This window comes from Lonchura striata, chromosome 1A (genome assembly GCF_050655825.1).
Source record: "Lonchura striata isolate lonStrDom1 chromosome 1A, ASM5065582v1, whole genome shotgun sequence".
NCBI lineage: Eukaryota > Metazoa > Chordata > Aves > Passeriformes > Estrildidae > Lonchura > Lonchura striata.
Genome location: NC_140741.1, coordinates 64691481 through 64718645, shown reverse-complemented (window position 1 = coordinate 64718645; position 27165 = coordinate 64691481). Strand labels below are relative to the sequence as shown.

The window sequence follows — 27165 nt, the reverse complement described above, 5'->3', positions numbered from 1 at the left end:
GTCCTGTGCAAGGCCAGGGAGATGGACTTGATGATCCTTATGGCTCCCTTCCAACTCAGTATGATTCTATTTATTTAAAAAATGACCCTCCAAAAGAGTCAGTTTTGCACTGACATTTGTTTGTTCATTCTCCTTTGACTTGTTCATGGACATACTCCTATTTTATACAATTCATTATTTAAAAGATATAAATAATACTGCCTTAGCTTGGACATGTACCATATACACTGTAGTACAAATCTTCGACAAATAGATTGATATTATATCAGTGCCTGAGGATTTCTAAGATACATAATGCCAAACATCTTCCTGTTTCCAAACGAACCTATTTTTGAGATTTCTAACAGTGCAATACCTATATCTTCTATATGACTTCAGATAAACCTACAACTCAAGAGAAAAATGTCTCAGAGAGCTTAGTCATTGAAAATTCCAGAAATATCAGAACACTGACAATTGGTGCCACTGAGCAAGAAAACACCTCAATTTTTCCACTGTTGAAAATATCATGTAAGTCACAAGAAGACAGTTAAAGCTGGCAGCCATGACTCTATCAACATCTGTGATTGTTTCTGATCAGTCTGTTTTTCTAAGAGCAAATTCAATTATTAAGAATCCGTTGGCACAATAAATATAAAAATACTATCACATAAAGGAAGGAGTTCAAGAGAGACTGCTATAACCTGACATATCACATAGACTGGTCACCTTTCTTTCTCACCCATACAAAGCTTACAAGACTTGCTTTCTTATTGGAAAATTTCTTCAATTAAACTTGACTTTAAAAACCCTTTGGGGTGCAGTGCAGGAAGGGGCCACACAGATACTGATCACATTTACACCCTCACCTTCCCTGCTTTTATGACCTCCTCTTGGAGGACCTTTAACTCCTTCTCATTTCTTTTAAATAACACCCCTCTCAAATACAATACACCCTGCTTCCTACCAGCCTAATCACAGGATGAGAAAAAGGTTGGAACAACTCATTATCAGCAGTAAAAACCCTGAACCTGGACAGAAACCTTTCCCTCAACAGCTATATTAACTTGATATCTTTCTCCAAGGTCAATTATTTTTCAGGAAACCAAACATTAACTCATAAATTCAAGACTTCAAACTATGTCGAATATGGCTAAAAATGGATCAGACACTTTAAAGGCAGTAACCTTTGTTTGCAGTAGCTTTTCAATTCACTCAAAAATCCTTTGCCTCAAGAAACAATTACCTCACAAAACTATAAACCAAATATAAAGAAGTAGCTTTATTTGATTTCTATCAACAAACCTGTTATTTAGATTATCCATGGTTTTCATATTTTTAAGAAACTCTCTGCATTAAATCCTCCTTAGAATCTATTTTGGTGACATTTAAAGCTTATTTGCATACATATTTGCATAAACAAATGCAAAGATTATGCTTACAAAAGTAAATATGACAAAATCATGGGATGGATGTCTCAAAACAGAGTTTGGTGTGCTAAGTAAAAATACCTCTACTAGGAAATATCACATTCTTTCTTGAAGAGCTGCACAACCATTTCTGAGACAGCACAGTAATGAAAGGTGAAAAGGTTTATTTAATTATTTCTGTGCAGTGTTTCTGCTTGTAGTAGCTGGTTTGGTTTTTATTTTGTCTTTAGGTTTTGGGGGGCTTAATGAGGTGAGATGAGACATTATGAGTTTAACAGACTCAGCCTGAAGCTAGCTTATCTGGATGAGGGATGGATGGAAACAACTCAAGACACTTCAGCTGCAGCCCTGGTTCTCACTACCTGCCCACAGCTCACTGAACACCTTAGACTAGAGAGACTAAGTATTTTAGAAATTTCAGAACTCTGCAAATTCATTACAACTTACTCAGTCACTCATGTTTCCAACTGGCATTGATCCTGTAAAAGCCTGGCTCTGAAGCACACCAGCATCAACTGGGTAAAAGTGAACACATGAAAACAGCTGATAGACAAACACAAGCAGACAGAGCAGTGCCTGTTCTTCTGCCTGGTTCTCCCCTCATCCTCTCTGGACCCAGCCTTCTGTTCCATGTTCTCTGTCAAATACCTGCATCTAGGATAGGGGCCAGCTTTAGCACTCAGTTGTACAACATCCTGTGCAGAATAACTACAGCAACACAAAAAATACTTCCAGCTTCAGAGATTAGACAGAGCATCCAAATATAAATGGTTGATCACAACCTCTCAGTAACAGTCAACAGAGCTTTCATTACATTTCCATCAAACCCACAGTTAATGCTGTGAATAACTAGCAATATCTTTTAATCAAGAATTCATTACTTTCTTCAAGGTCAATAGAGAGGACTACCGGGTTTTGGTGATCCCTATTCAAAGGTGGGGTTTCTTAGCTATTTCGCTGTTCAGGGCATAATCATATTACACAATACACCTTGCCATCAAAGTATCAGTTTCTCAAAAGCCACAGAAATTTATATGTAGATGTCTTTAGGTAGCTAAGAGCTCACGCAAGCCCCACAGTACTGCAGTGCTTATTGAGTAACATAGGATATACACAAATTCAAAGTATATTTAGAAATTTTACTCATATCCCACAAGGCTTTGGTGACCCGAGTCAGACATAAATGTATATATTTCTAAATGACAGTCTAAAGCAATCAGAACTGACAGAAGTTAAGAATAAAATTGTGCTCTTCCATAGTGACAAAGAAAAAAAAAAAGGTTTTTAAGAATATATAAGTCTAAGCAGTGTCAACTAGCAAAAGGACATAATTAAAAATACAACACAAGAAAGGATGCATAGGCAAATAGTTGGTGTCCCTGTCTGTAAACACTGTGAATCACTAAATATTTCAAGGAACCTGTTCCCTTTATAGCAATCCCAACCAGAATGGTCAGGATACCATCCAGAGTTTGAGTCAAGACCTGAGTGTCCTTCACAACTCATGATCACAGACTGATGATGCAATGAAGTTGCATGTTCACTATACATCATCAGAATTAAAACTGCAAAACCGAGGTTGCTTTTGCATCAAATGTTTTTTAAAAAGTCATCGAGTTTTAGTGCCTTCAGAAAAATAAAGGCAGTTCTAAAAAGGTTATAATGTAAAGCCATGAGAATACTACAACCTGGTTTCAACTGCTTTCCAAGATAGAACTGTTTTACCATTATGTTAGATCCTACATATTGCACTTTCACAATCACAGGTGTCTTTTCACTAAGATTCCCGGGCATGTAGAGTAAGAAAAGACATAGAACAGTAAAGACTATGGCCTAAACTACTAACTTTATTGCAACACTTGTATCATACAGACTCTCTGAAAGCATTAAACTTGTGTCAGACACAGCTAGAAAACAACTTTAAAGTGAAGGAAAAAAAAACTTCACTTCCTAAGTTCAACGTCAAAATACAAATTAACATTTTCATCAAATTGCTGACATTATTTGATACTTTAAGTTTAAATGAGCCAAATAAACAGCTTAGTCACATTAGGCATCCGCTGTTGACAAAAAGCTGATTCTGCCATGACACAACAAACCAAAAGAGGCATCCCTGTAATGCAGATACAGCACTAAACTTACCAGGACTCATCCTTCCTCCACTTAAACCCAGGGGTGTTCTGCCACTGCTACAAAGAATAGGATGAAAGCCTTAAAGCAATGCTCCAAAAGAACCTTTATTTTTCATGTGTATTACACATAAACCATTAAACCTACATCTCCTTTTTGAAAGGGAACATCAAATACTAAGCAATGTACTCACTGTTCTTTTTAAGTACCTTATCTATGCATCACTGTTCTCAAAATAGCATTTCAGAATTGCAAATTGTATACAAGCAAATGAGAAACTTGTCACTCCCAGGTTCATACCTTTCAGTGGAGGTTTTATCATGTTCCTTCCAGCCACCCTTAAGAAAATCTGCAGCAGTCAAAACCAAAGGAAAATAGTCAAATTAAGAAAACCCCAGACACTGCTAACTTAAGGATAACATCCAGCAACCAGCATGAAAAGTATTCTTCCTGCCATGCCTGCTGAGCCCCCCCAGGTTGTCTTGCAACCCAAGGTCATAACAGTTTGTAAATAAAAAGGAATTAACATATTTGCTTTCCCCAAGGAAGACCAAAACTCTGCTAGAACTGGTTACCAGCATTCCTAGGATGCTGCTCGTGAGAGTTAAGTTTCAAACTCTGCCCTTCACTCCAGCTCAAAAAAAGCCCAAACCCCACAAAAAAACCTGAAACCCAAATTGCAATCAACCCCAAGCAACCGATTAAAAAAAAATAACATGCCTAGATGCCTATTCTGGGAGATTTTTGTTTGTCTCCTTCATCAGGCCAACAGCAGCGACAATAAGACATGAATCAGACCCTATGCTGCTGTGTATCAAACCCTGCTCTTGAACAGAGATGTACCAAACATGTCTTATATGATGACAGACACAAACATCTGGCAGCATGTCCATGCCTGCTTGTGCCTCCAGTAAGATGTCAGATGATGAAAAGCTGATACCTTCTCAGGCCTCAGTATTCTGCCCACAAACCACTGCATCTGATCCTATTCCTGCTGCTGCATATTTCCTTATAAGCTCATGCCCTTTATCACTCACTAGCCAAGCAGGTAGATATCACAGACACAGCACAGAGCATGTAGTGACAACTAGCTTTCAAAAATCTGATTGGAAGCAGACTCAACCTAGCCATCCTCACTTCCACAGCAAAGCCACCAATATCTGAAGCAAAGAAATGCCACACAAAATAACTGTCACCCAAGGAATACTTGTTTCGTCAGTGAATTACACAACTGTCCGAAATAGCAACAAAATGTTGACTATCAGGATTTCTGAGATTTATTTCAGGTTATGGTAAAAGAACATTGTGTACAGTTGTTGCAACTGCTGCAGAGGCTTCTGGAATCTCTGCATTAAAATCTGTGCAACTTTTGTAAATTTGTTACATAACTGGTTCATGGCTCCATTTGAAATAATCTGACACAATCTCATAGATACCCAATCCACAAAAACAGGGGGGGAAGGATTCTGAATGGAGGAGCCCAAGATTCTACACCTCACAGAATTTGCTTTTGAGCCTGCTGTAGTATTTATCAATTAGCAGAAAGCTTCAAATATTTAAAAACATCCCGCTGTTCAATAATTAGAAAACTCCAAGCCCTTAAAGGGAACTATACTCAAGTGAATTTTGCTTATCTACTAAAAGGGGTGTCTGTTTCAAAATTCTCACCAAATACAGTAATTGCTGTAACCACATTGGATCTAAAAGCCATTTCTGAAAATGCTGTATCTTTAAAAAAAAAAACTAAATAAAAACCAGGACCTGGTTGATCTCAAGTTCTTTCTATTCCTGTTTTTTGTACTGAATAGTACATGCACACACGTACATATCCCATTAAACATTTGCAACCTTATACTGAGAAATCCCTGAAACCTTGCATGTATACATCTGCTCTTACAACTGTAACAACTTTATTAAGGAACAGAATGTCTATAAACATCAAGTTTCAAATATATATATATATAGCTGCCTTAACAAATATTTGAAAAAAAACTCCCAACAAACAAATATAGTCACCAATTTGAAATAAAATGCCATGCTGCTTTCTTCTTTATTGAGATTCTTAATGCAATAATAAATCTTGCTCACTGGAAATACTGACTTTTGTTTAGGAAGACATGTTTATCTGTCACCAGGCACTGCACAGCAGAGTTGTGGCTTCTTGATGACTACAGCCAGGAAGCTGAAAACCACTCCTAAATCACCAAGTTTGCATCACGTTCTATAAATAGTTATCCAGCAAGTTTTGAAGCAGCTGAGGCATGAAGAGGCTGAGCTGTTGAAAAAAGCTGCTGTCTCTTGTAACAGCCACTGTTCTGTAGGAACAGAGTCGAAAATGCTGAGCATGAATTTTTAAATTCTTAAAAAAAAAAAAAAGTGTCTGGAGTGATCCAAGCAAGGAATTGCAGAGTAACAAGCCTTACATGTGTATCTGGCAAGGTCCTCAAAACAATCATTAAAAATGGAACACCATTATACCCGAAAGACTATCTGATAGGGTCTAATCAGCAGTTTCTACACAGGAAGATCATGTCTCGGTCTATCAGTATTTCTGGACATGTCAAACTGACTGATAGACAAGAGCAAGTGATAGAACATATGTGGACTTTCAAAGAACCTTTGGAAAGATATCAAAGACTTCCAAATAGTCTGTTATCTATGAAAACCAAACACTGACACTGATTAAAACCAGCCAAAACCCTGAACAAAATCTGGAATCAACATTCTTCTCTGCAATCAGCTAGCTGGATAATGAAGATTAACAGCAGCATTCCAGTCTGCACAGAGCAGGCTACTGATCACCTGATATCAATGCCCAGAAGCTCCTTGGATCACAGACCACTGGCCTGCAGCTCCTCCATTCAGTGCCAGCCCAAGGCAAAGTGCACACAAACCCCCATTCTCCTTCATGCAGAACCACCCTAATCCTGAAACCAAACAGACTAAATTTTCCTAGTCTGGTCTCTCCATGTTCCACTAGTGTCGGAATCTGTGGTATTGATGATTCCGAGATTGTAAAAAGTCTCTTTCTGCCCCGTTGCCAAAGAAGAAGCCATAATTGGTCTGTGCTGGTTTCAAGGTTGTTTATTCTGTTTATCTCTAACATGTTCTGCTGCCCTGCTGCAGCTCTGTCCTGCAGGGCAGCGTGTGGGGCTCTGCCCTCAGTGGGATGTTACAAACATTAAATACCAGAAATTACCTGTGCTAGATTTACAATAACGTGCCAATATCTGTCACCTACGTTGAACAGTGTGTCCCCAACCTAAACCAATAGAAAAATGCCAACACTACAGTGAAACATGGAGGGCATGAAGAAGGAGAAAAAGGACAAAACACACTCAATTTCTTCCATCTTGTCCCCTTTGAACCCCTAATCTAGAATCTTTAAAATTTTACTTTTCCACCCGTGACACACTTAATTATTACTCATATCAAACACTCAGAGCTTTTAATTCATCCTGTAAGATTGAAAACTCTTTTTCCATGGACAAAGATCAGAGACAGTGTCTCTCGGGGCTCTGTCCAGGGGGTTCCTGACCCCCTGCAGGGTTCCAGACCTTCCAGAGCAGCCAGAGGGAAGCCCTGGATTCCCACACACCAGCTTTCACACACCTTAGCACACAGTAGGGACAGAGGCAGACATTCAGGGCCTCACACAGCATACATGTGCTTGATGACTACCTTGCTAAAGGATGAGAGCATCCAGAAATGGCAAATTCCAGGTAAGTATTCCAACCGTCAGACTTTTACTAGAGAGACGAACACAGACACCATGTCATTGCTCATCAGGCCCTGACAGGCAAGGGTAGAGACGCCCCACATTCCTGCTGGCTCCCAGAGCCCTAAACAGGGAACTTCAAGCGGATGCAATCTCTTCCTAAAGACACGTCCACACAAGTGATGGCAAAGGTCAGGATGGCGCTGTAAGGCTCCACAAGGGTTTTAACCACTCTAAACTAGTACCACCACAGAACACTGTCCTTAGTCACTAGCTTCCAGCCCTGGAGCCCATCACGGAGGAGACAGCTCCCAGGCTCTGGCTGCCCCTGCTGAGCCCATGAGCTCTGACCACAGCCAGCTTCAACACTCTGCATCTCTCCCCATAAACCTTCTCAAGCACCATTAGCACAGTAATGTCAACTAATTAGGGCTATTTCTCCTCTCCTCCTCCTATTTGGACCAGTAGACTAGAGTTTTTATGAAGTACTAGCTAAATTAAGTTCTGAAATAGAGTGAACTGAACCCTGTCCTATTATTCCAAATTTTAAGCTTCTGTAGAAAGGTCCAGCAGTGCTCACTATATTTATCTTTTATACTGCAAAGAAGAAAAGAAAACCTGAAGCAGTAACATTTCTAGATGGCAATCTTAAACTAGCAAAGCTTAAGAATATGCATAAATTTTAACAATGAAAAGGCAAAATAAATGGAATTCAGTATCAACCATGTCAATGTTATCTGTACGGGAAGGCAGGGGGAGTAAACTATGAACACCACTCAAGGCCTTAAAAAATGATATTTCAAATCCAGAAAGGAACTTTGTCAGCTCTGCCATCCAATATAATACAGTTAGAAGAGCAGGGAGACCTGAATAAAAGGGAGAAAACAAGGAAACCACTGCAGTACAGCTCTGTTATCAGCTGTGCAATCTGATTTGAAGTACACCTACTTTACGGGGAGAAGAATATTAAAATATAGAGGGAGCAGTTCTGAGAAGGGCTATGAATTACCAACAACTTGAAAGACTCTTCTATTGAAACAGGAAACTATGAACAGAAAAATAAGGCATTATAATTAATTAAATGAGACTTCAAGAGAAAAACAGAAAATAAAGTCAAGAATACAACATCTTCCCAGTAATACAGGCAACTTTATTTATTAACTAAGCTGAGAGGATAGCAAAGCTAAATTTTTAACAGAGAAATATCATAACACATAAGTAGACTGTTAAACTCACTGTCACAGGAAGTCACTGAAGCCAAGATTTAACTCCCATTCAAAAAGAAAGCTGCTATTTAAACATACAATAACAACAATAATAAAGGAAAAAAAATAAACACACAGCTGAGGGAATCTCAAGCTTCATAACCCAGGATGCAAGAAAGCATCCCCAGAGATCACTGGGCTGTATTTGGCCATCCAAACACTCCCTGAACCTGACCGCACAACAGCCAGAAGCCAACACCAAGGAGAGCATGAGCCACACACGGAACAAACTGTCCCTTGGACACATCAACACGAAGCGTGTTTAGCTGCCAAGCCAGCATCTGCCAACCACCTAAACCCCAAAAGCATCTGGCACTGGCCAACTTCCAAAATGCAAGGCTTGCACGATTTCACGTTTGATGTGATATTGCTTTAATTTCTTCTCCCACTCTGCAGTGGTATTTTATTTTTTAAGAACAGAACCACAAATTATTTGCAAATAGGAGTCCAATGCTTGGACTTATTCAAGAAAGCCATCTAAGCTCTTTGGAGAACATCTACCAAGACCACCTCAAATGAGCAAAGAACTAAATACTGAATATTACATGCATTCCCAGCAGAAACAAATTTGGAAAAAATCCCATTCACATGCATAGATTTAATAATAAGAGAATAGTTCTAGGAACCTCCTGATATCCTCCCCTTCAACTAAAAAAAAAAAAACAAACAAACAAAAAAACCCAGCACAAACACAAGCTGTATTTCTAAATTTCTGACAACACAATGGCTATCTATCTATATGTACACATGTTTGCTCTAACTTTGAAGCTGCTCTGAGATGGGTCTGGACCAGACTGATGACCTCCAATGACCCTTTGCTAAATTATTCTGTGATGAAAAGTAGAGCATACCCCAACATTACATAGCAATACATTATTGCTGTAACTGGTATTAACTCTTTTTTCCCCTATGGCAATTTATAAAACTCTTTGAGCCCTCCTTAAAAATTCGAATATAATTTCTTTAAAGAGTTAACCATTTCCTCCTCTGCACCCATCAAGAAGGACCTTTATAAATAACAGCACAGTATACTCCAGGGAGAAAACATGACATTAAAAGCTTTCAAAGCCTTACTTTTCACACCACCACTTATCTTTGAGTAACTGGTGGTCCACTGTGCTCAAACAGGAAGATGCAGCTGTATCTCTGACAGGTACCCCCTGAGTTTTGTTTTGTTTCCTTCATAAAACAAAAAAACATTAGAGAAAAAACAGGCCTACCTTGCTCTGTGGGCAGAAGCAATTACGTCTGCCTGCTTTTACCATTGTCCCCACCCATAATATTTTTCCTGCCCCCCACCCATCGTAACAACCATCCCAAGTGCTTGGCTGGAGTCAAAGTAGGCTAGTGCTGATGGCTCAGAGCTTAGCACATAGATTGCCCCGCAGCTGCTCACTTCTTGGAGAACGGAGGGACACAATTATGACTGCCTTTTTTGGGTAGGAATATTAATTTGAGACACTACCTATCAAAAGTTTTATAAAAATTTGTCACAGTGTAGGTAGTTAATGTCTTTCAGTTGCCATTAACTTCAGTTTCATTATCTGAGTAAGAAGTGACTCAAACGGGAGAAGACAAAGAGGGCAATTGTACAAGCTTTATGCCCTTAATAAGTCTTGCTAAAAATCCACATAAACTGTCTGATGATGAATCCATAAACAACATTGTTTATGAGAAAAATAACTTCCTCACACACAAAGGAAAAACCAAACCCCAATCTTTGACTGGTATCATTCTCAGTCACATGGGTCCTGAGAAAAGACAAAAAATTTCTTCAACAGTATTTCTACTAAAAATAATACAGATACATAGACAAAGCCCAGGAAGAGAGTATATGTATCTTTTAAGAATTAGGAAAGAAATAAAGTCCACTGCTTTCCAGTGACCCCTGCCAGCTGTGACAGGAACAGCATTGTTCAAGTCCAGCAGCGCTCCACCCCTCACTGCCTGGTCAACTGCCTCAAACGAGGTTGACTGGAATTCTTTAACACACCTATGTCCCCCCTCTAAAACACACTAATACTGTTTCCTATTTCAAAACCTACCGGACTTTGATTTCTCCCAGAATTCACACCAATGCCCGGCAGCTATGGATACAGCTGGGATCAACTTTTTGAGACAAGCTGTGCTAACTGAGCTTTGGGAGAAATCCAGTACTACCAGAATACCTGAAATTCTCCATGGAGTTCCCAACAATTACTGTCAACTTATTTGTATGTCACATTCTGCACAAGGGAAAAAATTATAGTGCAAACATTGAATGAAACCAACTAGGTTTCTGAATTCTTTTTCTGGTGACTCAGGCTCATGTTTTATCCTTTGTAATATTTATATCCAGAATAAAAACATACACTGGCAGTAAAACATAGCAACAGAACGTTTAACTGCACAAACATTCCACTTCAAACATGGACTGGGATCTAAAATACACAAGTTCCAAGTACTGCTCTCAACCTTCACCTTCAGAAATGAAAGTTGCTTGCAAATACTGTACAATGGAGTCCATCAAGGTGATATGCATACATACAGTCATAAACAACTTACTGGAACAGAAATAAAACTTCTGAGAACAGGATTATCCTTTCCAGGGAGCTACAACCAAAGAGGCAAACCAAAGAAGATCACCAGTACTTCAGAGCTACAAAAATAGACAAATACATACAGCTATTTATAACACAGAGATTTTTGCACAAAACACTTTTAGCCTCTTAACCTCAGGAAAACAAAGTCTGATGACAAGCACTAATATATGTAACAGAAATACATCCTTCTGCTGCTTACTGACCACTCCAAGTGCAGCTGAAGATGCACTTCTCCCTGATAAAACAGACACCACCATCTGTTTTAACACCATCAACAAGAAGATATAAGCAGACAAATTACTGATGACACACCATCCCCAGTCTCACTCCTATTAGAGAACTCGTGTCTCCAAACTGTATGACAAGCTGTATTTTCTGTAGGAACATTTCATCACAAAGAATTTCAGAACGTTAATTAAAGTACTTTCAACAAGTCAGGTTTTCCAATTAATTACTTTTTCCAGTTAATTATATGACAGATGGGTAAGACGCTGGCAAATTCGGAGCAAAATGCAAGACTTGGCAGCATTACTTTTCAAGTGACCAGTAACATGTAAAAGCAGTCAAAGGCAAAATACCAGGCACAGAGCTTGACACTATGGACTCAAAAGTTTCACTGAATCTGATACAGCTGAGAAACACACTCAGTGACTACGGTATGAGAAACAGAAGTAAAATTAACAAACACGTGCACAGTTCTAGTACCGTGGGGTAAATTTTCCTCAGTTCCTTTGTTTCTCACAGAAACGACAGCAAAACACAAAGAAAATGAATGTGACAGCATAAATTTTGAGTGATGAGAAGTTCCCTAACATTTTGATTCTCAAACGAAAAACCAAGGATAAGCTGGAGTCAGGTTGCCACTATTTTAGGGTGGAAAAGACGGGGGGGAAAAAGGGTAAAGAAAACATAAATGCATGGAACACACAAGAATACACGAGACGAGGCCAGAGACGAACACGAAGATGCTGAAATTCAGGACCTCTGAAGGGAAGCAGAAGCGACGTTCTATCCCCTGACACAGGCACTGAAGCAGCTCACGGCCCGTTCAAGCAGCTCAGCGGGGAGAAGGCGCCTACAGCACAGCCGGAGCGGCAGGCAGAGCCCCGCGCACGGCAAGGGCCCCGCACCGCTCCTGCACCTCCGCCGCCCGCACCGACGCCGGCGGCGGAGGACTCGGCAGCCCCGAGGCCGACGGCTGCGGGACGGCGCGGCCAGACCCGCTGCGGGCCCGCGGCGCTGCGGGCAGGGGCCGCTCCGAGCCGCGCTCAGACCCCCGCCCCGGCGGCGCCGGCGCAGCGCCGGCTCCCGCCGGAGCGAACCGCGGCGCCGCGGAGGCCGCGGCCGCCCGCCCTTGCCCCGGCCGGGCTCCCCCGGGGGAGGTGGGGGGCGGCGGCCGCCCCGCTCCCGCCGTCCTGCCAGGGGAGCCGCGGCGGCCCCGCCGGCGATGTGCGCCCTGCGCCTCCGCCGCGCTGTCCGCTAGAACCGAGAGAGCACCGCCGCCTCGCCCCGGCCGGGTCCCCGCGCCCCGGCCGGCCCCTTCCCCAGCCGCGCGGGGAGCGCGGTGCCCCGGCGGGCCGGAGCCCCCCCCGGGAGCCGGACCCCCCCCCCGCCGCCATCTCACCGTTCGCGGGTGCCGCGGGGCAGCGCGCGCCGCACGCAACGGCGGCGGGAGCGCGAGGCGGCGGGAAGGCGCGCGCGAGGCAACAGCTGGCGGGGGAAGCGGGAAGGGGGAGCGGCGCGCGCGCCCGGGCGGCAGCGGCGGCAGCAACAGCGCGCCACCCGCGCGCGCCGCCGGGCCGGGGCGGGGCCAGCGCGGCCCCTCCGGCCTCGGGGGCGGGGCCGAGGCGCGACTGGCGGCCAACGAGGGCGCGAGGGAGGCGGGGCTGCGCTCGACGGACAGGCGGCGGGGTGGAGGCGGGGCCGCTGGGACAGACAGCCCCGCGCACCAATCGGAGGCGGGGGCGGGGCCCTGGGCTGACCGGCCGCCGGCCGGGATGGGCGGCGCGAGCTCGAGGGGCGTCACCGACGGCTGGGAGAGGGAGGCGGGGCTAAGTTGAGCGACGTTGGCGTGGCCCAATGACAATGGAGGGCGGCAGGACGCGCGTCCCCGCTGGCCAATAGCAGCGCGGGGCGGGTGAGGGGCGGGCGGTTCCCGGAGGCGGAGCGGGCGGGGCGGGCCCCGCGCCCCCTCAGCCGAGCGCGGGCCCCGCGGACCGGGGGATGCGCCGCCATCGCCGGTAGGTGACGGGAGCGACCGGGGCGTCCGCCTCAGGGACCCCCGGCACGGCCGGGGAAGCGCGGCCTGGCGGGACAAGGCCGAGGGAGGGGCCGAGTTTGTGAGTACAAAGCTGTGTTTAAATGGGGTTTTAAACCGGGCCTACCGGTTTAAAATATTTCTTTCGAAGTGTTAAATTACGATTCCATACGATCAGAATAAGCTCTAAAATTATATTTAATCGAACTAGGGTTCTGTTTAATATGGTTTCACCATAATACGAATTTCAGGACTTTTTCTAGGCGATGCTCAAGGCTTAAATCTAAATGTATAGTTTCGTGTTGTTATTACTGAGTTGAGTGTCGTGCGTAAATTGCCCTCTTTATGTTTTTCTCCTAAACAGGACAGAATTAACTATCATAATATCCTCGTTATGCAGGTCATCCCACCAAGGTCAGTGATGCTCCTTGGATAGTTTCTCCTCACTGAAAATCTTCTCTCTCTAACTATGTAGGTCCTTTAATAGGAGTCAAGAGCTTTTTATTTTCCCACTCTGACATCCCATCAGTGTTCTCACTGAAGAGCCAGGTCAGACCCGTAGCACCGCTGCATCCTTCTCCCAGTGTCACTCCTCCTGTTGGGATAGCTGGGCTCTAGCAAAGAATTTTCCCATCATCTTTCTTTCATCATGAGATAATGAAATGCACCATGTCATCAAACCCTTCGTTGTTATGTCAGCTCTATATCCAGCTCTCAGCCTTTAAAATCTGATAGCTTTCTTTACTTGGACTCTAAGATTTCAAAAGTACACTTGGATTTTCTTGAGTTTTCATCTCAAAATGCTTCTAAAACTGACTGGAGCCTTGCAGTCCTGCCCAGTCTGGCAGTAACTTCTGTTAGGTCAGAGAAAGACTGTGTAACATTTTCCCATTTCCCGTTTCTGTCTGCTTTTTCCAGTTGTTGTAAAGTGGTTCTTAGCAAACTGAAAGTATTTTCAAGTGAACAACCTTCAAATTGAGTAACCCCGTGTTAATACATCTTCAGTAGCTTTGTGTTTCCTCTGGAGACAGGTGATAGCACCTTCTTTGAGTATCTGATAACCTGATACTTCTAAGAGTGTTGAGTTTCTTTTCTCCTTTCAGACCCAAGTTTCCAGTCTGTTTCTGCTTGGTTTCTGCTTTCTCCAGTTTGCTAATATGAGAGTCTCCTTCTTGTAGTGTTTGCAGCATTGATTTCTAGAACTGTTTTTGAAAAACACTCTCATGAAAAGAACGTTGAAACTTTATTTCAGATCATGATTCCTCACTTTAGCCACAGACTTGCACTTGAGAATATTGGAAGTGTTTTCAAAATACTGTAAATGCTTTAGGCCAGACATAGTAATTGCTCTGTTATCCCTGCCCAGCTGTTTTAGGTTTGTTTCTGTAACAAGAGCTAAACAATCCTATCTAAACCTCCTCCAATTTTTTTGTCCCCTTAACTCTTGAGTGCTGCTTCTGAGCTTCCCCTCTTCCCCAACAAACAGAAGGGTAGGGGGTCTTGGTTCCACCCTGTCAGGAACTGGCTTTAACCAGACCTTTGGTGATCTGAGCAGAACTGAGACTGTGAAAAGCAAAGCTACAAAATCCTACTTTAAACTTTTTTTTTTTTTTTTTTTTTTTTCTAGTTCAGTTTAGGGAACTGGCCTACTTTGGACACAAGTGTCAGCACCAAAACAAAGAGGGGATGCACTGACTGCAACACAAATTTAGAATATTTTAGGCAAAACTGTATCTTCTTGCAATAAATCTTACTGCTATCCACTAAATTATCCACTAAATCAAATCCATTCAAACTTCAAACTCAGACTGAATAAAATAGTAGATCTGTTTGTTGAACCGTGTATCAGAAGACACAGATTTAAACTGTAGGATGATTTTGGTGATGTACAAAATTGTTATCCCCTCACTGTAAGGTAGCAGCTCATCTCATAACCAGTTGAGACAGAAACTTTTATTTCCCTCCTTCTAGCAACAAATCATATCTGACCACAGAATTTGTCCAACTTCCTAATCTGGCATAAAACTATCCCAGTTAAAAAAAAAAAAAAAAAGGGTGGCAGTAGATTTCTGTTTGTTGGGTGAGTTGAGCAGCTATGATGAGGTGATGTTGTGTGCCTTGGTAATAACACACAGGAAGCAGCAGCAGCTTCTGGGCACAGAGGGGAAGCAGCTCTTGTCCTTTCCTCAGCATCTGTGGAGGATTCAATGCTTCAGAACACAACATCACACTTTCAGTAATGCAAATATTTTTGTACTCTGGAACAAATCAAAGCTTATTTTCTTATTTCAGGTGAAAGACTATTTGTGTTCTAAAGGGAATTAGTAAAAATTTTAAATTCAAATTTTTAAAATAATAAAATACCTACTTCAGCACCATTTCACAGGTAAAAATTATTCATTTTTGTAGCATGAAATCTAGAGGAAGATCACAGTCCTTCACAGTTGTTTTTTACACTTGTAGTGAAAGGCTTTTGGCAGATGCAGTGGTAAAAACTATCCAGTTAAGGTTTTAAAGACTTCACTTTCATGACTGTGGCAGATGCATTTGTCTTGTTTTACTTTTGTCATGACTACAGAGAAATTTAAATATCCTACCCAGCCAATAAACCTGTCAGCCAGTGTCTGAAATACTTGAGATACCTGCCAAAAAGCAAACGTTATCTGTAGCTTTTAGTAATTTCAAGGTTGCTGGCTGACAGAAAGCTGGGCAGTGCTCACTGGCTCAGTTTGAGCTCAGATCACTTCAGCTGCAGCTCTGCAAACTGCAGGATCCCTCCGAGGGCTTTTGTGCTCCTTCGTGCTGCTTCACGTTTTACTGTGGTTATTTTGTTACAGAGAGAGAACTGTTACGTTTTGTTTTCAAGCGTTAGCTGTGAGTGCCTCATTTACTGGTGGAAAATGGATCTAAATACATTCTTAGCATTCAAAAATCCCTAAATGAGTCTGACAGCTTGTTTAGGATTAAAGTACAGTTTGTTTCACAGAACCAATTCAGATTAAGGCAGTTACACAGCTGGTTTAAGACACTCCAAGGGAATGGTGGACTGGAACACTGTTCAGCTGGGCATGGTAATTCTGACAGGGCTAGGAAGCAGCATGTGGGTGAGGTTAGGAGTGGGAAAGCAAGAAAGAGGAGTTGGTCTCCTTTGTGGAATATGTCTCATGGTGGTGTAGTGCCATTTTTTGATGCCTTCCCTCCCCCTTTTTGTTTTGTTAGGTTGCTGCTGACAGCAAAGGCCTTCCTCTCAAAGCTGTTTAAATGAGAATGTCCCTGGCGCAAAGAGTGCTGCTGACATGGCTTTTTACCTTACTCTTCCTGATCATGCTGGTGCTGAAGTTGGATGAGAAAGCACCATGGAACTGGTTCCTCATTTTTATTCCAGTGTGGATATTTGACACAATTCTTCTAGTTATGTTAATTGTAAAAATGGCTGGACGCTGCAAGTCTGGCTTTGACCCTCGCAATGGCTCCCAGAACATGAAGAAGAAGGTGTGGTACCTCATTGCAATGCTGCTGAAATTGGCCTTCTGCCTCGCCCTGTGTGCCAAGCTGCAGCGCTTCACCACCATGAAACTGGCCTACGTCTTCATCCCGCTCTGGGCCTTGCTGATCGGGGGCATGGTTGAACTTGGATATAATATCTTCTATGTACGAAGAGACTAGGCTATGCCAAGTGGTTCCCAGTGCCAAGATTGGCACCAAATTACTAGATTATTATCATCTTGCCACAGATTTGATCTTCAGACTAGAAAGCCAAATGAGTCGAGCTGGAGACTTAAGCTAAAGCAGACTGAAAGTAGACATGTTTCATTTTTTTATTTTAAAACTCACATATGCTCTTGTAAATAAAAGTATTTGTTCAACATAACTGTTCTAATATGATTATTGTTGCTTGTTACATGGGTTCTTCACGTGCAGGTAGAAGACCTTGTCAAAGAAACCACAAATGTTCTACACAGAGTATCCAGCACATTGAGTAATCCTGGGAAAGAGGACTAACATTTTCTGCTACTTACACTGTAAGTCAACAAATAACCAGTTAACAGTAATTTCCATAAGGAGCTAAATTTGCTTTAAAAATCAGTAACAATTGACAGCAGCCAAATAAGAGCAAGAAAATGAATAAAGTAATACACCTTTCTTTTTTTGGACAGCGAGATTCCTTTACCGTTGTAAAAATAAGCAGTTTTCTAAGCTGCTGAAACAGCCCATAACCAATGTTAACTTTAGGGAACACAGTTGGTAGCTGAGCTGTACCAGCAGTCCTGAGATCCAGAGAAGAGGGAGACATTGGTGATTCTTTTCCAAGTGAGAAATCACCAGTGTTGCAAGAGACTGAAAATACAGGGTGAGTTCAGTACTGCAGCTGTACCTGCCCAAAGTGACAAGACAGTTTTTAATACCTGAGGATATTAAATTTCTGGGGGTGAAGCCTTGGCTTCAAGGAGTACTGACAAACTCAAATATGATGAAATTACCTTTTTCAGGTAACGTGAATAGGACTTCAGGGAAGAACTGCAACTACAAGTGTATTTTGTGGACTGAAGTGCTCTTTCGGGAGATACAGTAACACCAAATTCAAGTGTAGTAGTTTTCTGGGACATTATTAACATGCATACTGAAAGTACTGATCCATTTGCACTTCCTTGAGACAAAAGAATGTTAATTGAATGAAAAACAGTCTACGGTAACAGGACATACCTAGACAAGTGTTTCACTAATAAAATTTTAAGTATGTACATTCAACTGTTTTTGTCTGTGGAAGTGTTTGCATTTAGTCATTTGCTGTTACATCACACAGACATGGATAAAATACAGAGGAACCATATTGTGGGAGACTGCTGAAAGAGTTTTATCTAAGAAAACAAAGAACATGTTCCATTCTAAGGCAATGAATCACAATTCAGAATATCAGGTAACAAATTATTTATAAAATGTATTTAAGTCATATTTATTTCAGAGTGGTTGACTGTCCTACCTTGCTAAAGGAGAAAAGACAGACAAAAGAATTCTAAACTGCAGTGGTTGTTAAAAAATGTAAAATATTTATAAACCCTTTATTTTTATTATAACTCATAGGCTTTTACTAAGCAAACCCATGTACCCAGCCCCAAGATATGTACATCAGGTCATTCATGGGGAGTGCCTAGCAGGAACAGTTGTTTGTAGGAGGTGTATCTATGCATTGTGTAGTTCTGAAAAATACTTAATGGAAGGACCTTGCTCTGTGTTTGAGACTTCTTGCCCATTCATGTGAGGTTCCTGTGGACAGCTTTGAGTGGTTTTTCAGGTAAAATTGGCACTTGTGATTAGGATGAGCTGTGGGGAGGGGTACATTAATCTCAGAACATGCTCTTAGACCTGCTGGCTACAGGAGCTGCAAGAGTGAGCACACACAGGTGCCACAGGTACATGTGTGTGGGGTGGAGAGAACAGGCTTCATCTGCACATCCCACATGGTTCTGTTCTGCAAATGGGAACCTGGGCCATGAAGCCCCTGCCTGGAATGGAATGCCACTCCATGGCAGGCAATCTAGACCTTGTGCATTTGTTATGGCTACTTTCAAAATTTATGAAGAGTATCTAAAGCCCTACCTCCAATTCAGGTAAACTTTGTAACAAGCATTCAAGCACCTCAGACAAGATGATTTTATCTACACACACACACACACACACACACACACACACTGTGGAAGGTATGGGACCAAGCATAAAATAATACCCATACTCCTTTCCCATCTGATGATTCTAGAAGAATAAAATTCCAAACCCCCTTCCAGAGGATGCCAGAACAGCCCCATGCTGTTCAGGAGAGCAGAGCTGAGCATCAGCTGAGCTGATGATGGTAATTGATTGTTATGACATAAAACAAAAGATGGAAGAATAAGAACTGTCTTCATTGGAATTTGGTATATTATTAGCAAGATAGGCTGTGAATGGTGACTCTGCCCTCTTAATAAACCCCTTCTCTTCCACAGATGTAACAATTATCTGAAAGTTTGGCATCTCTAATTAACTAGAATCACACACAGTCCTTACAAATCTCCTTTTAATTGTTGCCTCTAATTCAATAGAAAAAGATAGCAATTTCAGTTTTGGTTGTGGGGTTGGCTTTTTTTTTTTTTAAAGGTTTACAAACTTTGAAATAAATGATTCGCAAAGCTGAAGCAGATGCTTCTTGCTGGTGTCATGCCAACTTCCTTGTCTTTACAGGGAAACTTGGACAAAAGCATATCCCTTTTGAGAATTTTGTATCTCATTTAACTGACCTGAACAGTGCTGAGATCTTTGTGCCTTATCAGAACTTCACTCAGAAGGATCTGTGATACAAAGTACACTATAGCCCACTGTGACCTTTCCAGAAACAGCTGCAGGAACGACTTACATCTGTTCATAATTACACTGTTCTCAGTGGTGCTGATCACAGCTTGGAAGTGGAACCAATGCTCCTCACACATTTTCCTAAATTTACCAACTGATCTTCAGTAACGGGATAGAACAAGTGAAAAGCGAATTTGCTGAAGGTGGCAGGGAAAAGGAGAGCTCCATGCTGAGATGGCTCACACTGATTTGTGATAAAAAAGGCACAAGGATGTTGTCTCAACTCCCTGCAGCAGCTGATGGGGGCAAAGGAGAGAACTTGGCCTTTGCGAGTTTTGTTTGAAATTGCAATTCAAAAGCTTGTTGAATTAAATGGAAGTATTTCCCTGTACTGATGATATATATTGGACATGGAAAGATACATTCCACTTAATTTCTCTCTTTCCATCATTTATACGAGTTTGAACACTTCAGCATGCACTGCAGGCAAGTATCTGCTTTGTCTGATTACAGAAAATCATTAACACACATGTGAAAAGTCATGAAATTAAAATTTTCAATTGCCAGTTCATACTGATTTTCTTGATTTGTCACCACTGTAGAACAGTATCCAATTTTGTGTTCTTTTTATACTTGAAAAATGCAGTTATGTGACCATGTGCATTTCCACCTGTAACAAAGTTTAACCTGAATGCTCTGAGAATGTGTGCAGAAACAAAATGCACTGCCAGGCACAAAGGGCAGTATCAAAGCCTGATGAGCTAGCACAGGACAGAGGTACACAACCATTTGAGAGATATATTATCAGTATTATTTTCTCACACATCTGCATCATAGTACAGAAGCAAAATATTTGCCTAACCTCATGAACATATTCTTATTTCTACTGTGTAAAACATTGGGTGGAACAAAGTGGAATTGAAAGTGAAAATTATGAGACTCCCAGAAACTCAGAATTTTAATATCAGGTGTTCCCTATTTTAACATCAATATAATTTTGGGAAAAAAATAACATGGCTTTTCAGTAATAAAGCTCCTGGATAATTGCATCCTCAGAAATAAGTTGTTTGAATTTACTATCATGTAACACATTATGCTTTTTAATTAGGATTCCAGTAAAAACAACTATGCTGAGTTGTGAAAAGAACATTTGCACCTTTTCACTGTAACTTTATTGGTTTTTAAGGTTTTGATGGAGTTCATCTCCCATATGAACCTTGCAGACCTGAATAGGCCTGGGTATCAACTTGCTGCTGAAAAGCATCAGGCTTTGAGAACTAAGGCAACTTAAGGAATCTCTGCAGCTGAACCACTGGAGTACTGTTCAATATAAATTCTGCATTTTCTCCTCCGACTTGTACTGAAGTAGGATAAAGAATAGAAAAATTTGCAACTCATTGACACCATTCCCTCTGATCTGCCTTTCCTAACAAAACCAACATCCCAAGCAGACAAATATAAGAAAAGTCTCCCTACAATGCAGAACAGCCTAAGAGCAAGAAACAGGAAAACAATGAGAATGTGAGCTTAGTTCATCTGCCTTAATTTTTATCTCAGTGTTCCTTCTGAAGTTCATGAAAAAATCACCTCTTAAAGATGTTTGATAATCTAAAAATTCAATTTCTCTGATTACCTAGAACTCTCAATTGCTTCAGTTCACATTGGCAAGTACCTGAGTGTTACTCTTGCATGCTAAGAATAAAGAATTAGCAGTCTCATGTTACATAGTCTCCCACACAGGTCTAATTCTCAAAGTTTTCATCTCCAGACACAAGGAAAAGCTTTCTCTTCTAACTGCCCCACTTTGTCTCAACACAACCAGATGAAAAAGCTCCCATAAAAAGCACAGTCCTTAGAACACAGGCCTGAGCTGCACCCAACATGGCACCATCATTCCAGTGGATGGCATATTAAATGATAAAACATAGTATCAAAATAGCTATTGAAAAATCAAACTTGATAAAAATAGAAGTTTAAACTGCTGTTTTAATCAACATTTGTATCAGGTAACTGTACACCAAATATTAAAGGACTATTTAGGACTAACGCCCTCATCAGTAGACTCATCTATCAGCATGACCAGAACAAGAGAAGATCAATGTTTAGCTGGCACTCAAGTACAGCACGGCTTCAAAGCAGAGATCATATCAGCATCAAAGCACAGAGAAAAACAGTGGTTAGAATATAATACACTAAATTTCTAACGTCAGGATCCCTGATGATTCTAACAGAAACAGCAACCTAAATATTGTGAAGTCAATCACTGCTTCTGAACAGAACACAAAATAACTCACATTTTTAAGAAAAATGAAATGAGTGACTGATGAGAATCAGTTCCCCAAATATTCCCACATATGCTGCAAATTCAGTGGGATCTGCACAAAATATCAGTAATGTCTATACAATTTTAAAGTGCATTTCATCTGTTTAAGAAAGTAATAAAATATCAGCTGAACACAGTGACTCATAATCAAATCAAACATTCTTGACAGTCATTGACAGCAAAGCACAAAGCAGTGAAAACTTGTCCTTTCCGTTTCCAGCTTGGATACATCCTGGTAAGGTACAGGTGCTGAGCTGCCTAAACACAAGGCTCTCTACATACCTGACTGCTACAAGAAAATAAATAAAATTACACTTGAGAAGCTTGAGGAGCTCTTTGATCTCCTGATCAGAATCAGTACAGCTTTCAGCCTAGCAGGGTCACGTGGCAGTGTACTATCTCACAACATTGTTCATTCTGCCAATGAACAAGGAAAAATCATGGATTTATTTTGGTCAATTCAGCATCTTATTCACATGCAGATATTAAAAAACAGTCATTTTGATAAATGAATACCAGTCTTGTATTTCTTGGAAGACTTACTCAATTTTCCAAATCTGTAATGTTCGGATTGCCTTTGCAGCATTCTACTATTTCAGATTTCCATTTCCTACATCTTTTGCAATTCCAAGTTATTTACTGTGCACATGGTATATCCACTTAAAAATCAACTTTATTTATCACCACAGAATTCTTTCACAGATGAAGAATTAAATCATCACCCTCTGAAATAATACTTTATTTCTAATACTAGAGAGAGTTAATATTTCAGTTAAAGTAGTATTGAAATATTCGCTATAGTAACAAGGAAGGGAAAATCTGCATGCCAGCAGTACCTGTAATGTGAATGTTCTTTCAGAGTCAATTTTCAGGCATTTGGAGGGCTGGGGGTAGCACAACACTGAGTAACACTTGTATGTAACACATGAAGTCAGTTGCTAGTGAAATGCAAAAGATCCAGTAACATTAAAAAAAAAAAAAATGTAGCTACCCCCTTGAAAGCTTTTTTAGTAACTGTGACAATGTAATTCTTTGCTACCCAAGAATATGTACCAGGATCTAGGAAATAGGAAAGCATCGAATTTTCTGCACATCATGTTATTAACTGGTACACCACTGCACATACAGGGAGATAAGAACAGCACCAATGGCGTCAGGCAGCTCTCCCCAGTCTGCACAAGAACAAGGGCCAAGAGAGACAACTAAAACACTGGAGATTTCAGCCAAAATAACAAAGATTTATATATCACCAAAATCTAGAGAAGGGGGAAAAGCAATAAGCAAGGACTAATTTCAGTACAGCAGAACACATGAAAGATTTATTGCTGAAGCAAAAGTCTGAAAATGAAGTTGTATGTAGCAGGAATAAAGGCTATAGCATTGGACTGAAGCAAGGCCTTTGTCAGATTAATGACCAGTTTGGAAGGTGAAATTCTCAGAAAAAGTACTCCCCTCTCAAAGGACAACCTCATTAAAATGAACATACCATCGGGAGAGGACACTTCTTTTAAATCTTTTTTTTTAAAAAGCAAGTAAAAAGTAAACAGTAATGCAGCCAGTCAGCCCAGACTGCAGACATCCATAAATGCAAAGGGAGGTCTGGTAGCCATTGAAAATCCCAATATGGTATAAATTCTGTCTGCAAGGAATTATGCCTAAAGTGAGAATCTAGTCTGTCTCAAAAGACCAAAAGAATACATTAAAACTGCAAAAAAGCTGCCACTTTAAAAAATCTCTTAAAATTCTAAAAGTGGTAAGGAAAAAATGGGTTGAATATGTGGGCACTTCAGAAGCAAAATCTCAGGACCAAGATACCTGAGCAAAAGTTCAAGACCACATCAGCCAAGAGCACTGAGCAGGTCTCCAAAAGGAAACAAAGTTCTACTAATAAGTATAAAGTTGTATTTGCTCATAATTTTAAAAGATTGATTATTTATGTCTGGACAAGGCCTATGCTGCAGAAAGTTGGCAGCTGTTCTGGGGGCTGTGTGTCCACACCTCACTAAAATCTGACAGGTTACCAAAAATGACTTGAACCCAAACAAATGGTCAACATATGCAAAACCAGCACACTGGTAAAATTGTTATTCTGAGTCAACTAAATAGTTTTGGGATTTTTTTTTTTTTTTGGTGTGGTTTTTGTTTTTGAAAGCAGTATCTGGCAAGGCTGGTTTGGCTAAAGCTGGAGCCCTCATCTATCCCACCTGCAGAGCTGCATGCTTGGTGCAAGCTACAGCCTGCAGCTCTGCTCTGTTGCTGTTCTCCCATGGGCAGCAGGGAGAACAGGGATGGCCAAGTAACTGTATATGGATGTTCATAAAGCCAGAGATTACAGGTGGAAGCATTATTTCCAGAAAATCCAGAAAACAATAAAGGGAGCTGAGACTACATTCCTGCTATAAGGAAGGATCAAATTCTTACGTGAACAAATTAATTTTTTCAGATCAGAATCTGCTAGAGCAATAATTTACCACATCACCCATTAATCATTTGCTCACAGCAAAGGGGAAAGAAAGATCCCTGAGGCTGGCAAACTGGTAGTAATCTCTTAGCCAGAATTAAAGAAAACAGTAGTAAGACTTAAGGACGTATTAGCCACATCCAAGAGACTCACATTTCTATTGCTTCTCTAATACATATTTATGGCTATGTAGGAGCAATGTTTAGCAATTCAAATATTAATTAATAATTTCTTGACAAATCTATTTTGGATTAAACCAATCAGGGCACTTATCTAATAAATATCTGATTTTAATAACACCTGTGAGTATGCAGTAACATTTTAAATTTTAACAACCTATAAGGAAAAAAGCATTTACAACAGAAGGACCTCAGGTACTTGAACTGGACATTGCCTGAAAAATCACATTTTTCTATTGCTACAAATGAAGCTGAAGTGACCACTAATTGCAAAGTTTATAAACTGGGTGCTTAAAGATGTACAACTTACAAAAACTTAACACAGAAAATGCCCAAGAAAAATCAGAGATAAAGGGCTTTGGAAATAATAGGCCTTGGATCTGAAGTTTTACATATTTAGCTGAAGGACAGTCTGTAGGGCAGTTCACTGCTGTGTGCAGCTGTTCAAGAGAGACGCATCATCCAGCGGTGTTTGAACTACACAGGAGTACAACACACAGAGAATAAATAGGTTAAACGGCAGAGTTACCAGATCAGATGCTGGCTAGCCTTGAAATTCTCCTCCCTCAGAACACAACCTAAAAGAATCCAAGTGTTCCACAGATGGGGAAAGAGAACAGTTAACTTGGGCACTGCTATTATTTTCTCAATGAAACACCTCTCACTTCCAAACTGTGACTCATGAGGAACCTTCCCACTACACATCCTGGCAACACAGCCTCTTTATTGCCTGGCACTATCAGCACAGGGAGCAATTCAAAGCCAGGTATCTCTCTGAATTACAGGCCACTGCCAAAGTTGATGCCTTTTTAGCTTGGTAAGTAACAACTTAAATATTCTTTTAATTGCAGTCAGATAACAGATTTGAGGGAGTGGTTGCTTTTTTGGCTTGTTTTGTGGGTTTGTTTTTTTTTTTGTTGAGGTTTTTTTTTTTAATGTGAAGTGGAACTCACTTTTTATGTGAACTGTGCCCTGAGCTGGGCCAAGAGGCAAAGCCCAGGAGAAAGTTTGCTCCCTTGCACAAATCATCTGGAGAGATGCAAGCAGGTACCGGTAGCATTCCTGGAGCCCACTGCATGTCCAGCTGCTCTCCAAACAGACAGTTTGTCTCCCTATTCCACATGAGTATCTGACAGCAGGAGTTTGGGGAGTGCCTGGAACAAGCCACCTTAAGAAATCGTGTGAAGGGAGGACTGATTCTGCCTTCTGACTAATCTGCATTTACAAAGATGCCTCAGCTCTACCTCAGTTTGCTACAGCTCCTCACCCTGATGGCGGAAGGACATCCTATGCATTAGTGGCAGGTAGAAACATAACCACTAAGAGAGGCAGTTGAACTGAATTATTTTTTGCAGACCCAAAAATAAAACAAATCTGTTATTATGAACCTTTATTAAGCGGCTCACATTTCAGTATAAATCACACTAAAAAGATTCTTAAAAAAGATATTTACACTACAGTGCTGACACATTTAAAATGAAAAAACTGGTATAAATAAGCTCTATGGAAAAGCCTGGAATTGTCAAAAAGAATTCTGGCTCATCTTACAAAAAATATATATGTTAAATGTCAGCTCTACTCTAAAACCTACAACTCAAAATTATTTAAAGACTTCTTTATGTTAAACCTGCAGTGTTTACAGTGCATCTGGCCCTAAGTGCTTTGATACTTCACAGTTATGGACAGGCACTGAGGAATGTTACAAAGCTACATAACTATTTTCTGTAACAGATGCGAAGGCAAGTCACAAACTTGCCTCACAATTTATGATCTTTACATTATTACATCATTAACTTTAAAAAGGAATTTAAAACCTTATATACAAATTCAGCACAAAAAATCATCCTCTCTTTGTCCATGCAATTTTGGATATGATGAGCTAGGTTGTCTTGTATCATCTGGATGTACGTGACCTCCAGAGCACAACTTGCCTTGTAAGTCCTTGTTGCAGGTTTCAAATTTAGAATCCATTTCCAACTTTAGTGATGTCAACTCAGCGTGACCCAGCCTAGCCTGAACATTCTGTCCCCCGACGTCATTAGGTGTCACTGTCTTTTCAACAAGATCAACATTCATGGGTTCTTCTTTTACTCGGAGAGATGCAAGAGGTTCATGTTTTATCGGCAAAAATTCCTGCTGCAGGTACTTGGTCTGCAGAGCATCTGGGAATTTGGTGTCTTCGGTGGTATCTTTGCTCACAGTACAAATTCTGTCAGTCTGAAGTCCAACAACCGAAGACTTGGGGTCTGCAGAGGTCCCTGCTTCAATAGTATTTGTGTTTTGAGAGAGTTCTTCCTCTGAATGATAGAGCTTGAGCCGGATGTGCCAAGCCAAACTACACACAGCTGAAACTGTTTTGAACTGGTGCACAACATTCCTCGGGATGAAATAAATGTCATTATCGAATAACTGGATTCTGGCATATCGAATGCCTTCCCTTCGCAGCTGATTAAGTTTTGCATCATCAACCCACTGGACACACTGTAGGGAAAAGGTGGGGAAAGGTGAAAACTCTGA

At 41.1% G+C, this 27165-nt stretch overlaps 3 protein-coding genes across 17 annotated transcripts in view; 1 reads left to right on the top strand and 2 right to left on the bottom strand.

Moving 5' to 3' along the window:
- Window positions 1-12908, bottom strand: part of PHTF2 (putative homeodomain transcription factor 2) — a 75723-nt gene extending 62815 nt beyond the window's left edge. For 4 of the 11 annotated variants that reach the window (XM_085569327.1, XM_085569337.1, XM_085569336.1 and 1 more), the window contains exon 1: window positions 12729-12868. The gene's annotated coding sequence lies outside the window, so the exon portion shown is untranslated. The other 7 variants (XM_085569329.1, XM_077783649.2, XM_085569331.1 and 4 more) reach the window with 7 other exon arrangements.
- Window positions 12909-13270: 362 nt separating this feature from the next.
- On the top strand, window positions 13271-17232 carry TMEM60 (transmembrane protein 60). Of its 4 annotated transcripts, none has more exons than XM_085569348.1 (3): window positions 13271-13344; window positions 13726-13775; window positions 16581-17232. In XM_085569348.1, exon 3 carries the CDS (start codon window positions 16623-16625, stop codon window positions 17025-17027), a length of 405 nt encoding a protein of 134 aa, XP_085425474.1. In that variant the 5' UTR covers window positions 13271-13344; window positions 13726-13775; window positions 16581-16622; the 3' UTR covers window positions 17028-17232. The 4 variants fall into 4 exon arrangements, with proteins under 4 accessions (XP_085425474.1, XP_021384535.1, XP_021384537.1 ...); XM_021528862.4 differs by having other exon boundaries at window positions 13277-13443; XM_021528860.3 differs by lacking the exon at window positions 13726-13775.
- The window catches only part of RSBN1L (round spermatid basic protein 1 like), a 50500-nt gene continuing 40500 nt past the window's right edge, over window positions 17166-27165 (bottom strand). For both annotated transcript variants that reach the window (XM_031506994.3, XM_077783648.2), the window contains one exon: window positions 17166-27129. In XM_031506994.3, the coding sequence (XP_031362854.3) occupies window positions 26476-27129 (654 nt within the window). In that variant the 3' untranslated portion in view covers window positions 17166-26475. The remainder of the gene's footprint in view (window positions 27130-27165) is intronic.

Coding starts and splice junctions, on each gene's coding strand:
- TMEM60 (XM_021528860.3), top strand. CDS start 16,623: ATGAGAATGTCCCTGGCGCAAAGAGTGCTGCTGACATGGCTTTTTACC.